This window comes from Oryza sativa, chromosome 4 (assembly GCF_034140825.1).
Source record: "Oryza sativa Japonica Group chromosome 4, ASM3414082v1".
Lineage (NCBI taxonomy): Eukaryota > Viridiplantae > Streptophyta > Magnoliopsida > Poales > Poaceae > Oryza > Oryza sativa.
Window position 1 is genome coordinate 35,914,781 of NC_089038.1, and position 17,591 is coordinate 35,932,371.

A 17,591-nucleotide genomic window follows, 5' to 3' on the forward strand; every position below is an offset into this window, starting at 1 on the left:
TTTGTTTTGCCAGAATTTTCTATAAGAAAGTTCTTTTGTAAAAAAAATCGTATTAATCCATTTCTCAGTTTTTTTAGCTAATATTTAATTAATCATGTGCAAATAAGTAACCCTGATTTCCGTGCACGAGAGAAATGTTCCTAACCTCTCCTCTAAACACAACCTAAGGAACCAAATCACTCGTATATTGGAATAAGTCTATTCCGTCTCCCTTGTTTCTTGCATTGAATCATCTCCCTCAATTGTAAAACCGGGGTATAGTGTCTCCCCGTCTTCAAAAAACGGTACAAATACTTCTTCCGTGGGTTGGGAAGTGGTTTATGCTAACGTGGCAGGTTGAATAAATATGGTTGTCTCACTAAGTTAGCAAGTGAGACCTACGTGGGCGGCGGTGGACATCACAGCGATGGAATCCAAATATTCATCACGCACCTCCATGCCTTGTTCGAGCGACTCGGACCAAGTTATCCCGACAACTAGTCACATGCGCACTACACAACACATCAATGTGGCTGCGTGGCAGAGACACATTCAACTCTGACTTCGACAACATGAGCTCCTCCTCCCCTTGCCCACACTACCCTTACTCCGTTGTGTCGGTGTCGTGGCCCCGTGCACCGCTCCTCAGTAGCCTTGTGGTCAAGCTGCTGCCACAACCGCAAAACATCGCCGCATTGGCTAGAGGAGGACCACAACGTCACCCACGGGCTGAAGCATCAGCGCGATCCCTCGCCCGCCGCTCACGGTAACCCTGGCCTCCAGGGTTCACGTGGCCAGGAGTTGCGCCAGACGTCGTCGCTGCCACACACGACACCAAGGTGCATGTGGTGACAGAACATCCCCTTATTGCCCTCGCCTTCATCCTCCCCACCCCTCTCCCTTGCCTCTCCTCTCCTCCTCGTCAACCACGAATTGTTGTTGCCTTGCTCTACCACTGCTCGTAGTCGTCTGGCCCTCTCTCTGTCTCTCGTCGGTAAGATAGATGGAGAAGAAAAACGGGAAGAGAGTAAGGGGAGGGAAGTAGAGAGAATGACATGTTGACCCTACTAATTTTTTTCCCAAGAGATTTGCATGTGAGTCTCCAACATGTGGGTCCCCCTGCTGACTCAACGAGTTAACCATGGTCAACCTTTCACGTCAGCAAAAACCAACCATAGAATGATTCGTTTTGCACCGAGCTTCAAAGATGGACGTTATAACCAAATTTTACGGTTGAGGGCTTGAAAGAGAGGAGGGAGGCAATATAGACTTATTTACTACTACTTAGTATGTATGTTTGTCTCTGAAAGCTGTCTCTCAGATTTATGCAGGCCTTACGGCCAGTTTAGAGAAGGCCATGCTCAGCAATCCAAAGCATGCTGGCAGGCAGGCATGCCCACATATTAAAGCCTAAGATGATTCACGTTGGGCCGGATTGGACTTTCACTGGGTTAGGCCATTTATGGAATTCTCACCACATACTTCGCCACACAGTACTTCTCTAGAAGGAAAGAAGTCTATTCCATATCCCCCAACTGTGATCCGAGTTTTATTAACATTCCTTAACCTCGTGGGTGGTTTTCTATGGTGATTTCGTGCTATATGGTGCTTACATGGCTCTTTGACTCAGTTTTTCATAATATACATATTTTAAAAAAGATAGAAATAGACGTGACACACATGTAAGCCAGAGAAAAAAAAACTGAAAAAACAGTGAGACCTATATATCATCTTCCCTCTCCTCTTTTCTCTTCCTCTCCATGGAACCCATGTGTCATGCTCGCCAAGGTAATTTGTTAGGGTCATCTAAGAGCATCTTCAACATACTATAAAAAAAACTCTCCAATATAGCTAACTCTCCATCTGATTTGTCAAGTCAGACTCGTTACTTACTCCAACATACTTTCCATCTACACTCTCTATTATAAGTCTATGACAGTGGGACCCGTGTGTCAGCCTCAAATACCCCTTATTCTTCCTCCTCTTTTCTCCCCCTTTTCCTCGAGCCATGTGAGGTAACGATGGCGACGAACAGCGAAGGCGACAATGGATTTGTACGTGCGTGAGGTGACGACGGAGCCCTACCGCACCGGCCTCTTTACCGCCTCGTCTCCCATCTCGCTGGCGCCGCCGCTCCTTCACGCCGCCTCGTCTCCCTTCTCCCACCTCGATACCGCTATCGCCACTCGTCCATTCTCCTCTCTCTCTCTCTCTCTCTCTCTCACACACGCACACACACTCAAGTAGCCATTTAAGTAGAGAGGCTTTTTGAGGTGCTCTAACTTCTGTGCGTCTGCTAGTCAACGGGTATGGAGGTGTTGGTAGCTGTCGACCGTCGTGACTGCGCCGCTGGAAGGAGGCATCGTCCGCAGGTACCTCCACGTAATTGGAATATTATGTATCTATAAGTTATTTCCTAATAAGTATAGTTAATGTTAATTATCTTTTCTCTCGTAAAGACATCATCTCAATTGTTTCTAGTTTTGGATGATTCATCAATGGTGAAAAATGTACCACACCATGCAAACCATATCATTCAGATAATTGATCAAGATAAAATATACTCCATAATGCTATATATCTATAAAGTTCATCCTTGCCAAGTGAAGTTAGTGATAATTATCTCTTCTCTCAAGAAGTCATGTCATCTTAATTGTTTTTAGCCTTTGATGATTTATCAAGTATGCAAATTGCATATGTTCTCCCTAAAAACGCACCATACAACACAACCATTTATAACTTGTAGATAATTTATCAAGATACAAAATATATAAACACGTGAAAGCAAATCATAATCATATAATAAGTAAAAAAATTATAATTCATATATACCATTTATAACCTTCAGATAATTTATCAAGGTGCAAAAATATATAAACACATGAAAAAAAATCGTATAGTACCTAAGAAAAAAATTATAATTCATATATAGTTCTCCTACAGCTAACATACGATGTATTAGTACCTAACTAGTTTGATAAGCGGATGTTAATTTGCTGGGCAATCGTGAGGTTTGGAGAAGTGAAAGAGCGAAGTCGTTTGTTTATCTGATTTGGAATTGTGTTGTACTAGTCGGTTAGTTAAGACTTGAGGGGGAGAGAGAGAGAGAGAGGGGGGGGGGGGGGGGGGGGGGGGGGAGGCAGGTCGGCAATTAGAACGTCAACGTCGAGGAATCGCTGGATTGCGCTGCGCGGTGTGCAGCAGTTAGGTAGCTAGTCATGCATGCGTGCCTTTTTTTTAGTAATACTACTGGAGTCGTAGTAGCAGCAGGTTGATTCTCTGAATGTTCTAGTATACTCTTTCTTATCGTGTCGTGCTGCTTTCCAAAGCTACCCGTGCTCGCAAAAGTATCAGTAGGAATGAATGAAAATAAGCAAGTTTGGGAGATTGATGCAAATGAAAACATGACATCGTCTGATCATGCCTTCCATGCGTGATCTATCTATCTTATCTTGAAGTATACATATGTATAGAGAAGAAAGAGATAAAATTTGATCCAATCATGCATGCGTTTGGTGGAACGGAAGGGAAGGGAATGGAATGGAAGAAAAGGAGGACTAGTAAACCTTTTACTATTCCATGACCATTACTCCATGGTCTAGAACCAAGGGAGGGAGCGTGCGCTGTGGAAAAGGGGCCTCTTTGGTTCGAAAAAACCCCCCCGACCCGATCGATTCTGCCGACGAAAAGATGAAAAGTAGAAGTAGAGTTTGTTACCGGTGTGTGTGTGGCGTCACTCCATCGTTTTCCCCTGGGCGGGGTGGCCTGTTGTTATTAGCGTATAGTAGTAATAAATAAACGATTTTGCTATATCTCACTCGAAAGATTTTTTCTTATCTCTCACTCGATTTTCTCACTCAAATTTACAGTGCATTTTCTTGTAAGTTACAGTGTAATTTATGAAACTTACACTGTAACTTTTGTAAGTTACACTGTAATTTTTAAATCTTCACATGTAAATTTTAAATTTTGTATTGGATTTGGTCTTTTTCTTGAGGATATGGTAATTTAATGTTTATTATGGTGTTTCTTAATTGCTTTTTGCTTTTTATTATATCTATCGGATTTTAATACAAAGATTAAAAATCTGTGTGATACGATTATAAAAATCTTTCGAAAGATGTATAGGTACTCCCATAAATAAATAAGAAAAGGAGTACAAGTACAGTAATGGCTAGCAATCAATTAGATAGAGGCCCTTAGCTTCCTCCTTGATTATGTTTTGGAGTATTATTGGGGATGGATGGAGATCATGTCCACCGCCAAACAGAGTGTTGGAAGGTGCCGCTCTGCCCTGTTGATATGCTCTCCCACGCCGCCCATCCCTCTCCAATTCCTCCTGCTATTAGACCACAACATTCCAGCAGAAGCAGATGAGGGAATAGCACTAGAGTAGAGAGCAAGCAGAGAGGCAGCATGAAGGTGGGCGTGGAGATATTGGACGCGTCGGAGCTTGCGCCCAAGGACGGCGCCGGCGCCTGCAACGCGTTCGTAGAGGTGGAGTTCGACGGGCAGAAGCAGCGCACCCCGACCAAGCCCGCCGATCGTTCCCCGCAATGGAACCACACCCTCGTGTTCGACGTCCGCGACCCCTCCCGCCTCCCCTCCCTCCCCGTCGACGTCTCCGTCCACCACGATCGCAGCCTCACCGACCACCACGCCACCCGCCTCCACACCTTCCTCGGCCGCGTCCGCATCTCCGCTGCCTCCCTCGCCCCCTCCCCGCAGGACGCCCTCCTCCAGCGCTACCCGCTCGAGAAGCGCGGCCTCTTCTCCCGCGTCTCCGGCGACATCGCCCTCCGACTCTACCTCATCGCCAACGACTCCCCTGATCCTCCTCCTGCTCCCGCTGTCCACCACCACCAGCACCAGCCTCCCCAGTCCGTCTCCGCCGAGCAACCCGACAGCAGGCCTCCTCCCGCCTTTCCCCATGGAGAGGCGCAGGCGCAGGCGCAGCCACCGCCCCCGGAGTCGGAGTCCAAGGGCAAGACCACCCACGACCACGAGCCTCCTCGTGTGTTCCGCTCCGTCCCCGTCCAAGCCCCCGCCCCCGCCGCCTCTCAACCCAGGCGTGCCACGCTCCACGCGGTGGCCGCGCCGCCACCGCCGCCAGGCCAGACCGTGATCATGCCGCGCCCTCCCGGCCCCGCCCCCGGGCCGCCCCCCTCGGCGTTCGGCCTGGTGGAGACCAAGCCGCCGCTGCCGGCCAAGATGGGCCCACGCGCCGCGGTGGCCGCCGCGGCCAAGATCGCCTCCACCTACGACATGGTGGAGCCCATGTCGTACCTGTACGTGAGCGTGGTCAAGGCGCGCGACCTCCCCAACATGGACATCACCGGCGCGCTCGACCCCTACGTCGAGGTCAGGCTCGGCAACTTCAAGGGCGTCACCCGCCACCTCGAGAAGAACCCCAACCCGGTGTGGCGCCAGGTCTTCGCCTTCTCCCGCGATCACCTGCAGTCCAGCCAGCTTGAGGTGGTCGTCAAGGACAAGGACGTCCTCAAGGACGACTTCGTCGGCCGCGTTGTCTTCGACATGACCGACATCCCCAACCGCGTCCCGCCCGACAGCCCCCTCGCCCCGCAGTGGTACCGCCTCGCCGACCGCTCCGGCGAGAAGATTCGCCACGGCGAGATCATGCTCGCCGTCTGGAACGGCACGCAGGCCGACGAGGCGTTCCCGGAGGCCTGGCACTCGGACGCCCACTCCGTCTCCCTTGACAGCCTCGCCAGCACGCGCTCCAAGGTGTACTACTCCCCCAAGCTCATCTACCTCAAGGTGGTGGCCATCGCGGCGCAAGACCTCATCCCCGCCGAGAAGGGCCGCCCGCTGGCACCGTCCATCGTCAAGATACAGCTGGGCGGGCAGACGCGGCGGACGCGGTCGCAGGGGTCGGCCAACCCGATGTGGAACGAGGAGTTCCTGTTCGTGGCCGCGGAGCCGTTCGACGAGCCGCTGGTGGTGACGGTGGAGGAGCGCGTGGCGGCGGGGCGGGACGAGCCGGTGGGGCGCGTGATCATCCCGGTGGCGGCGCCCTACGTGCCTCGCAACGACCTGGCCAAGTCGATCGAGGCCAAGTGGTTCAGCCTGTCGCGGGCGCTGACGGCGGACGAGGCCGCGGCGGCGGAGGCGACGAAGCTCAAGTCGTCGTTCGCGAGCAAGATCCACCTGCGGCTGAGCCTGGAGACGGCGTACCACGTGTTGGACGAGTCGACGCACTACAGCAGCGACCTGCAGCCGGCGGCGAAGAAGCTGAGGAAGAGCCCGATCGGGATCCTGGAGCTGGGCATCCTCGGGGCGCGGAACCTGGCGGGCGGGAAGAGCCCCTACTGCGTGGCCAAGTACGGGGCGAAGTGGGTGCGGACGCGGACGCTGGTGGGGACGGCGGCGCCCCGGTGGAACGAGCAGTACACGTGGGAGGTGTTCGACCTGTGCACGGTGGTGACGGTGGCGGTGTTCGACAACTGCCACCTGACGGGGGGCGGGGACGCCAAGGACCAGCGGATCGGCAAGGTGCGGGTGCGGCTGTCGACGCTGGAGACGGAGCGCGTGTACACCCACTTCTACCCGCTGATGACGCTGACGCCGGGGGGCCTGAAGAAGACCGGGGAGCTCCACCTGGCGGTGCGGTTCACGTGCACGGCGTGGGCCAACATGCTGGCCATGTACGGGAAGCCGCTGCTGCCCAAGATGCACTACACCCACCCCATCTCGGTGCTGCAGATGGACTACCTGCGGTTCCAGGCGATGCAGATGGTGGCGGCGCGGCTGGGTCGCGCGGAGCCCCCGCTGCACCGTGAGGTGGTGGAGTACATGCTGGACGTGGACTCCCACATGTTCAGCCTGCGTCGGAGCAAGGCCAACTTCAAGCGGATGACGTCGCTCTTCTCCGGGGCGGTGGCGGTGGCGCGGTGGATGGATGGGATCTGCAAGTGGAAGAACCCGGTGACCACCATCCTGGTGCACGTGCTGTTCCTCATCCTGGTGTGCTACCCGGAGCTGATCCTCCCCACCGTCTTCCTCTACCTGTTCGTCATCGGGGTGTGGAACTACCGGAGGCGGCCGCGGAAGCCGGCGCACATGGACACGGCGCTGTCGCACGCGGAGGCGGAGCAGGTGCACCCGGACGAGCTGGACGAGGAGTTCGACACGTTCCCCACCAGCAAGCCCGGGGACGTGGTGCGGATGAGGTACGACCGGCTGCGGAGCGTGGCCGGGAGGGTGCAGACGGTGGTGGGTGACCTGGCCACGCAGGGGGAGCGCGCCCAGGCGCTGCTCAGCTGGCGCGACCCCCGTGCCACCTCCATCTTCGTCCTGCTCTCGCTCATCATCGCGGTGGTGCTCTACGTCACGCCGTTCCAGGTGGTGGCGGTGGTGGTGGGGCTGTACCTCCTCCGCCATCCGCGCTTCCGCAGCAAGCAGCCGTCCGTCCCCTTCAACTTCTACAAGCGACTACCCGCCAAGTCCGACGTCCTCCTCTGAACACAACTACTACCGTACCTACCCATTCCGTTCCCTTCCGTCCGTCCGTCCGTCCTTGCCAATTCACTCGTCATCTGGACCAAGTACGTGCAGCAGAAGCATCATAACATACGGGGAGTTTTTACCCGTCCTCTACTCTCAAAATTCACAAGGCGCGCGCGCGAGGTCCAGTCCAGTCCCGGGCGGTGGTAGACGCAGACGCAGACAGGCAGCCATCCGCCCGGCGAGCCAACGCAATCATTCGCGCTCAAATAATGCGCGCAAGAGAAGAAGAACAACTAATAAGTCTGGAAGGAGCAAAGTTGGTTGTTGCTACATTCTTTTCGTTCGCCCACCATTCTTTTCTCTTTTTTTTCTTGATGAGATTCCTATCTTGCTGCCCGCCTGCAGTTTCTTCTGCCTTTCCTCTTTTCCTTCTCTTTTCTTTCATTCCGTGCCTGTGGAATGTGCGTGTATATTCTCATCTATCCCTTTGGTCGTCTCTGTGGAGAAATTGAACATTCTGCCACTGCCACTGTGTGTACCATGACATATCTCTCCATATATACTAGTAGTACATACGTGTAGTACTAGCATCATACTACAAGAATAATTTTGTCTTTATTAATAAAGTTCTACCTGTAATGGTATTGCTCTACTCTAACGACTCATTCTATAAATAAACCACTTGTGTGGCGTACGTGGTACCAAAAATGCACTTGTGTATCCTATGTTCTTGTTCCAACTGCTTCACGCGTGCTTCTATTCTATTCTACTCCTATGCGCCATACTTTTCTTTCCTCTCCCTCACAAAAGTACCTACACTAATGCACAGCAAGTCAATTAATTAGCTAGCTACACCATATTTTCTCTCTTCAAACATGCCACTGGCTCATGCTTCTTAGAGCAGATAGAATAGCAGGCTATAAGCCAACTGCAAATATATTTTAATGAGATAAATAATGAGAGAGAAAAGTAGCAGGCTACAGATTTGTAGCCAGCTATAGCACGGACTCTAAAACTTAGTGTGTGTATGACAGGTGGGATCATATATTAATAGTGTAGTATGTAACTATTGTATGGATAAGCTATTAGATTGTTTATAAATGAATTGGAGCTAGTAGTTGGCTATACTATTAAACTATTAAACTTGCTCTTATTACTCCTACTATTTTTTTTGGATCTTCGAAAAGCGTTCAATCCATGTCTATAGGAAAACATGCACAGCTCTTGTTTACTTCGCTCTTCCTATTTGCTACCACGGTTGGTCGAGGCAAATAAGTAAGCTAATTATACATTGATGCTCTTTGTAGCTAGAAATGATACTCCTCTGTTTTAAAATATGTGACACAGTTACTTTTTAGTACGTGTTTGACCATTCGTCTTATTAAAAAAAATTAAGTAATTATTTTTTTTTCATATCATTTGATTCATTGTTAAATATACTTTCATGTATACATATAGTTTTACATATTTCATAATTTTTTAATAAGACGAACGGTCAAATATGAGCTAAAAATTCAACGGTGTCAAATATTTTGAAACGGAGGGAGTAATATTTTCGAATGGATGAAGTACATGATACATTGAGGCAAATAAGTAGTAGTAATCCACCTCGATTTGGAGTTCCCTTTTTAGGCAAAATTTGAATCTTTTTTAAACACACTCGATCTGAAGTGATTGCTCGATCAACGATCGGTTGAAAACACGAGTCCTGAGCTAGTAGTGATCTTCTATAGCTTGGATGGAGGGGAGTTGCTCCCATCTTATTAATTCCTGTGCACATCCATCCATTATTACATAGGAGTATGATGCATTTACAGGACCATCGATCGCGATATCAATTCTGCGATCAAGCACGCACACACTTAGTGCTGATGCGATGGTTTGAAAACTGTTGGCTTAGCATTAGCTAGCATATCCTGTCGGTCACCAAAATATGTAGTATATATATGTATTAAAAAATAATTTGATCATCGTGCTGTATATTATTACGAACATATTTTTCATGTGTTCAATATGAACAAAGGAAAAATATTATTTAAAAATTTGTAAATTTGAATTGAAGTATTAGAAACGGCAATTTATATTTCGCCAGGTATGGGTTAATTAGCATATATAGCCTCCACCTTCAGGCCCACTGGTGGAGAAATCATCTTTCGTTGGTCGGCCGAATTCTACAATAATCCCGGTTGCAATAAAAACCAGAGCTAAAGATGATCTTTAGTCCCGATTAAAAAGGGTAACGGGCATAACCGGGACTAAAGATCATCTTTAGTCCCGGTTCAAATGCTGTTAGGGCCTGTCAGTGAAATACATGTACGAACTCAGTAAACCGCTTGTCAAGCCTAAGCAGCTGTAGTCCCTACCCACACAAATGTACAAGTTCCATCAACTGTACATGGAGATGAGCGCCACCGGTAGAGAGATGATCGGAGTGAGGATCAGGGACACGGACTTCTTGCAAGGAGATGACATTCTCTGGATCAATTTCAAGGGTATCTACGAACTATACCAGCTGGATGCCCTCGACGTCTCTATTATGAGTTACTGGATATTGTAAGTATCGTTCAGTTAGATTTCTTATTACGTTTCCTTTAATTAATTAGGTCATTGTATATAAGTAGAATATATATAATATATACTTCCTTTTATCGTTGTAGAATGGAGATTCAAAGGGCCCGACGGTGGGGGGTTTTCGATACTGGATTCATCGACCCTCGGAAAGTAAACGTCGCAATGCTCGACCAGTATCCGCAAGCCACAGAGGACAATCTCGTCCATCTCCTGAAGGCGCAGCATTACAAGACGTTCATACTATTGCCGTACAACACAGAGTTAGTTTTTACTGTCTTCCTATAACAAATTTCATTCCTGTACGAACATGCTAAGTGTTTCATATGTAATGCATCCCACGCACATTGCAGATTCCACTAGGTCCTTTTACTCTTCGACCTGGAGGCCTGCACCGTCAACGTATATGACTCAATGGATAAAAAAGAGTCTACGTTTGACAAGGTTTTCGAACTTATAGACATGTACTGTCATAAGTTCCTATGTTAATTAAGAATCTTGTTATAATTAATTGCTACTACGAATCATAGCTTTAAACTCCATGTAGGGCTTGGTATCGGTTCCATCATTTGGTCCGCGGCAAATGGAGAGAAAGACTTAGGCGGAAGTTCAATTTTCCTGTGAGTACACATGCTCTACATTTATATTCAATTTCCAATTCAAATACATACAAGTGTATATTAATTACATCTCTCGCCGTTTGTCATTTATTTATAGTGTGCAAAGCAAAAGCAGGGAACTAACTTGTGTGGCTACTACGTGTGCGAGTATTGCCACTGTCTTGCAGACCAAATCATCATCACAAGAGAGCTCGATGTACGTACAAATAAATTCAAAATTTCATTGCGTATGTATCGATTTTTTGTTTAATTACTAATTAATTTCATACATTCATATAGTTTATTCGCATGAGGGATAACCTGATCACACACAAGGAATTTATCGCGGCGGTTCAAGAACAACTCATGGGATTCATCAACGAACAAATCCTTGATCCCAAGGGTGAATTCTACTACGACGGAAATACAATTCATAGGTCCTTAGCTTCTGAGATGACGCCTACTACTACGTCGAAATCGTAGCTAGCTAGGACATCATAATGGATTGTAATTAATACATGTCTATTTTTCTATATGCATGTACATATTTTCTTTAATATAAATATATATTTTGGTCATATATATATATATGCACATAAAATGTTAAGTGCTTTATATATATATATATATATATATATATATATATATATATATATATATATATATATATATATATATATATATATATATATATATATATATATATATATATATATATATATATATATATATATATATATATATATATATATATATATATATATATATATATATATATATATATATATATATATATATATATAAACCATGCAGCAACAGGGCCATGCAAAAAAAAGGTCAGCTCGATCTTTAGTCCCGGTTGGTAACAGATGGCTCAGCCGGCCACGTGACTGAGCCATCTTTAGTCCCAGTTATTTCACCCAGGACTAAAGATAGCGATTTTTAGTCCCAGATTGGTAGTCTCGGTTTAAAAACCGGGACTAAAGAGAGGTTACGAACCGGGACTACAAACGCTTTCTCCACCAGTGGCCGGTACGCAGTCTGCAAGTGCAATGATGCAAACTGGAGTATACGGCATGGCATTGGGTGCGTGCTCTTTATGCCAGGAGAATGACATGCTAACAAACACAATGACCGACTTGTATTGTACCAGCAGCAGGCCAGGGCAGCCATTAATGACCGAGAGCTAATTAACAGGGCACGATGGACGATATACTCCCTCCGTTTCGTTTTATTTGACGTTTCCGACCTTTCCCTCAAAATTAAGAAAGCTGTGAAATTATATATTTGCTCCTGTGCCTTCTCCTCGTCAACACAGGAGAAATCCCAAAAAATCGAAATAATAAAAAGAAATGGAAGGAGTATATAAGTATACGCAGATCACACATGAATGATCGATGATGAATGTTTTGCTTGCTTATTGTGATACTTGTGCAAAATAATTTCTCGAGTTTGTCAAGAACTGGCCAAGATCAACCTGGTCATATATATGCACATGTCATGCGTACATCACGATACCCCAGCTCTAGGCTCTAGCTTCCACTTGATGTATATCAATCGACCTTTTGTTGGTCAAGTATATTCTACTACCTCCATATCAAAATATATCATTTTTTTACTATTCAGATTCATAGTAAAAAATACTTACATTTTGGGACGGAGGGAGTATATGTGAGGAATTACGACTACAAGAAAGATCGAGAGCATTTACCCCTGCATATATACTCCATCTAAAAAAACTTAACCCCTCATACTGTAAAGCTGTGTTTAGTTCACATCAAAATTAGAAGTTTGGTTGAAATTGAAACGATGTGATGGAAAAGTTGAAAGTTTGTGTATGTAGAAAAGTTTTGATGTGATGTAAAAGTTGGAAGGTTGAAGAATTATTTTGGAACTAAACACGGCGTAAATCCAGATTCGTTGTACTAGGAAGGATCTAACATCCTATCTTAGGTTAAGGCCCCCTTTGATTCAAAGGAAATTCATAAGAATTTTAGAGGATTTCATTACTATAGGAATTTTTCCTATATAGCCATTTGAATCAAAGGAATGGATCTTATGGAATCATATAAAAATCCCATGGATTGCCTAATGCCATACAAGTTTTGGAGGAATTCTAACATTAGGTAAAATCTCTTGGAAACTTTCCTTTGAGTCTTTATCTCTCCTCTAATTTCTGCGTTTTTTCCGTGGTCAAATCAAACGGTCATTCCTCTGTTTTTCCTATGTTTTGCAATCCTCTGTTTTACACTTACATTCCTATAAAAATCTGCGTTTTTTCTATTTCTATATTTTCTCATTTCTGTGATTTAAAGGGCCCTAAATTTTTATGGGACGGGGAGTATATGCATGTGTGATGATGTAATATGTGGGTTATTTGGGGCTTTGATCTAGAGATCAGAAAGCGACGTGCGATCGATCAGCTGATGGATCGACAAGAGAATCATAATTATTGGACGTGCGTGTCTCTACCTGCAACTGTAGAAATGCCCCCTGCATGCATGCCCCTCCGTGACTCTCTCTCTGCACGTACTTCTACAGTAGGGCAGTATAACATAAGTGTATATGCAGTAGCAGGCCCGGCCGGCTAATCCACCTTACGTCGGTACGGTCTCTTCATTCGTTTATTCCATTTTCATGTCGTTACAAAGCAATTGAGGTGTGGTAACAGGGTCTCGACTTAGCAAATTATTGTATTTTAACTGAAGAATTAATTGAATGCTTAATTGAATTGCACCATGGGTGGCTGAGTTCTTTCCCCAACTTTCCCAACTCATCTCTCTTCCTTATTTTTTCGCGCACGCTTTTCAAACTGCTAAATTGTGTGTTTTATTTAAAAAATTTTCTATACAAAAATTGCTTTAAAAATATTATTAATATATTCTTTTAAAAAAAATAATAAATACTTAATTAATTATAAGAAAACATGTCGCTCCGTTTTACGTGCCCGGGAGGTGAGTTTCCAACCGAACCTCTTGAACAGATAGTTTTATATTTATTCGTAGCGAGAAAATTAAGGTAGATAGCAGTCATTTCGGACTATTTACCTGTCTATTCTTGAGCCATGTGGAGGGAGGTGGAGTACCATACAAGATTTGAGGCTCCATCGTTTGCCTTTTCCTTAATAAGTCAAAACGACTTATTAGGGAATAAAAATGAATTTGTGGGTAAAACTTTTATATATGTGTTCTTGATGACTTAAAAGCCAATACTGTAAAAGAAATTACGTTAAAAATATCTTAAAATCAATCTTAAAATTAAGTTTGAAAATTTAAATTTTTGCTTTTTCCTTGGCTTAGGGCAGTCCCAACCCTCCACCTAAGATATTAACTACATTGCCATGTCGGACTTTTAGCTTATGTGACACTATATTAATTAAGAGAGAGAGTGAAGAGAGAAAGAAACTGGGTCTCATGCAAGACACAGTTTCAACACAATAACCTATGCACTAGACACTATAAAGTTTTGCATTGTGAGAGAATAGTGTCTTCATAATAGATAAAGAATAAATATGATTAGTAGAGAAGATAGATGATGTATTTATTAATGGCACACTTTAAGAAACTATGGGTTGTAGAGTGTAGTTTCTATTGTGATGTCTTATTGACATGTCACCATAGACACTGCTTATGGCCACTATGGGTTGGAACTGCCCTTATTAGGCCCGATGGGAGCCTTGGCAATGACAAAAATGGGAGATAGTGCTAGTGCATAACATAAGAGGAGGAAACTGAGGGTGATTTTGTACTTTCCATGCTAACTAAAATGATCACATGAAGGATGGCATATGAGGGAAGGAAAAATTCGTTAAGTGGCATATATGAAAATATCAAATTTTCAGTGGCATATGAGCTAGTACACTGGTGAACTTTCAATGGCATTCATATAAGGAATTTTCTCCCTTCCTTTAAACGTGTGTTTGTTAATTACTACTACCCAATATAAGAAGTTCTGGAGTTGGATATGTGTATTAAGAAAGTATGAAGATTTAAATGAAAGAATGTTACGATTTGTTGAAAAGAGAAAATATGTGAATAAATTAATAGCTTGTTCACTTTATTACCAAAATCAATCTTGTTTTGGTGCTACTAAAATTTAGAAGCATTGGATGTATTTGGATGGGAGCTTTGCTAAATTTTGGTGGAGTTACTGTGAGGAGGAAACTTTCGAAATTACTACCAATTTTCGATAGGGTGGTAATGGTGCAGCTAGCCGGCTATGTTTAGTTGGTTACCCTACTAAAATTTGATAGGCTTAAAATTAGCAATAAAGTGAACTAGCCCTAAAACATAGCAGTTTGTGATTGATGATTGGTTGAGAAGATTATGTAGGTTAAGAAGTTGTTATATTATGATTGAATGTTACATGTTGTTATACTTTGAAACGGATGAAATAATTTATTAGAGTATATGTCTTGGAGTAATAGAAGAGATACTAAATTTTTGGCCCATGACGTTGAACATGAGCCAAATCGACCTAATATGGCAAATGAAGGATAGTCTCATATACATGGACTGGCTTCTGCAATCATGCGTACTAGGATAATTTTTTAGAGGTCCACTTTTTCAAGAGATAGGAGGATGAGGAAGGGAAGAAGAGAGATGATGACATGTGGGTTTCACATGCTGATTTAGTTGGTTGGACTAGATTAGTGAGCCACATCAGAAAAAACCAACCTCAAAGCCACTTTTAAAAACATCAAGAGGGTTATTTTTATTGGTTTTAATAGTTACGGATAAGATATCTGGTATTCTTATTTGTTTTCGAGATGTGACAAAGTGGACTTATTTGTTTTCGAGATGTGAAATCCAGCCCATATGTATATTTCACAGAGATATATGGCCCAAAATCCAGCCCATATAAAGAATAATTTGGCCCATATATTTACGCTTTTAGACAAATTAAGGCCCCAAAACTTTGAAGATTAAATCGGCCGTTTTCTGGATCGACGTGAGAAAATGAAACGAAATCCTCATCTGTAATTAATCAACGATGGCACTAAATGTACATTTTCTTGAATTCAAATATTCAATGCATGCGGATGATTAATTCCAATTTCCACGACGATGATAATTAGGTCTGCAGAAGCTAGCTATATAGTCCACCAGACCAATGTTGAATCATATCCATCCATCGATTAATCGAAAGCAATCGGATCGATGGCAGTAGCTAATGATTGAATTCTAGTTGATTCCAGGGGTTCAGCATCATTCCATTCCAGCTGAATGTATGTTCCACAATTTTTCCTCTCTATCTGCTACATACTCCATATGTGTGGTACAATCTAATCCTTGGAGTTATACCTAGGAGTATTAATTAATCTCCATGCATACATGATTATATTACCATGTCTCTCTCTTAATTTCTGCGCTTGCTTGCTAGCTAGATCTATGATCTATTCTGATGATGGCGAATCAACATCCCATTCCATTGATCGATGGATCTATCGATAGCCACAAGAGGTCGTCCGATAATTAATTTGACAATTAGCCTCGGCTGCCCTGGAGTATACATACATGATTACTGATTGCTACGTTGGCCGATTGCCTGATTGCATGGCATATCCAGACGATGTACACTTGGACCGCGAGGATGCACGCACGATCAACTGAACTGATTAAAATACATTCGCCTGAATCATATTGATCAACTTAGATATATACACGTTCAGCAGTGAGTTTTATTACTTTGGGTGCCTAGTTTTCAGTGACACAAAAACAACCATAAATTTCAGAAAATTCAGATCATATGCGAAGATTTATGCAGAACAATAATATTATATTTTCTTTTTTTTTCCGTTCACCTCTCACTCCATGCTGCGGCCTCGTCGGCGCCGGCGTGCCATGTCAGACCGCCTCCTTTCTCGCTCCTCCCTTCTCTGCTCCCTCCTCCCTAAGCCTTAGCAGCACAAAGGTGCCCTTGTCTCACCCATCTTTGCCACCTAGCGTTGTTGAGATACCCTTACTTCTTAACCACTTTAGGTCTGACATCCCAGCACAAACCTCACCCATTACCCTCATAAGAAACCCTACGACACCAATGTCGTCGTCCTCGTCTCCCCTGCCCCAATTCCTTGGCTTTGATGGTGTCGATATGCACTACCCGACTGACTCATCTCTCCTTTCCCTCTCCCCTTATTTCTCCTACCTTAGCCTAGACGACACCAATATGTCTTTACCTTGCTCGACTTCATTGTCTACCGACCCACGTTGTCGAGATGCCCCAACCTTTTAACAGCTTCAAATCTGACATCTCCACTATCGACCTTACACATTATCCTCCTAAATAACATCGTAACTCTGCTGCCATCGCCCATCTATGTCCACCACCTCCTTGGCCCTCCCTCAAAAGCCATCCTGAATCCCACTACTCCCTCTCCTTTGGCTGACATCCAACGGATATGAAGCGTGTGATTGAGATTTGGGATACATAAAACCTAGTAATTCCTTATTAGTCTCTGTTTCACACATGGAGAATACATGGAATTAATGCCCACTTGATTTTCCATCCAAGAATCACTTACGACTTATCTATATATGATTAATTGAGTTCTTTTCTTCTGAAAATGAACATAAAGATGAAGATTAAGTTTTTAACGTAAAATGAGGTGATATTAACGTATGCTTAATTGAGTTTTAATTATTACAAACTTGAAAAATAGATTAATATGATATTTTAAAGTAACTTTCATATAGAAAGTTTTTGCACGAAACACACCATTTAGCAGTTTGAAAAGCATGCTACAAGTATCCAAAATTTTATTCAACTTTTGTTGGAGAAAAGAACGGGGCTTATACTCTCTCCTTTTGTAATAGACAATGCCATTGATTTTTAACATGCATGATATTTGATCATTATCTTAGTTAAAAAATTAAGTAAATATCCTTTTATATTGTTGTGATTTGGTTTATCATTAAAGTAACTTTATGTATATTACTTATAATGTATATTTACAAGGAATAGTCAAACGTCTGATAA

The 17,591-nt window shown here is 44.2% G+C and overlaps 1 protein-coding gene across 1 annotated transcript; it reads left to right on the plus strand.

The window, feature by feature from the left end:
• The first annotated feature begins 4,310 nt into the window (after positions 1 to 4,310).
• LOC4337508 (FT-interacting protein 3) lies at positions 4,311 to 8,098 on the plus strand. The gene has a single exon (XM_015780862.3). The coding sequence runs from the start codon at positions 4,396 to 4,398 to the stop codon at positions 7,459 to 7,461; it is 3,066 nt and encodes a 1,021-aa protein (XP_015636348.1). The 5' UTR covers positions 4,311 to 4,395; the 3' UTR covers positions 7,462 to 8,098.
• Positions 8,099 to 17,591: the final 9,493 nt, after the last annotated feature.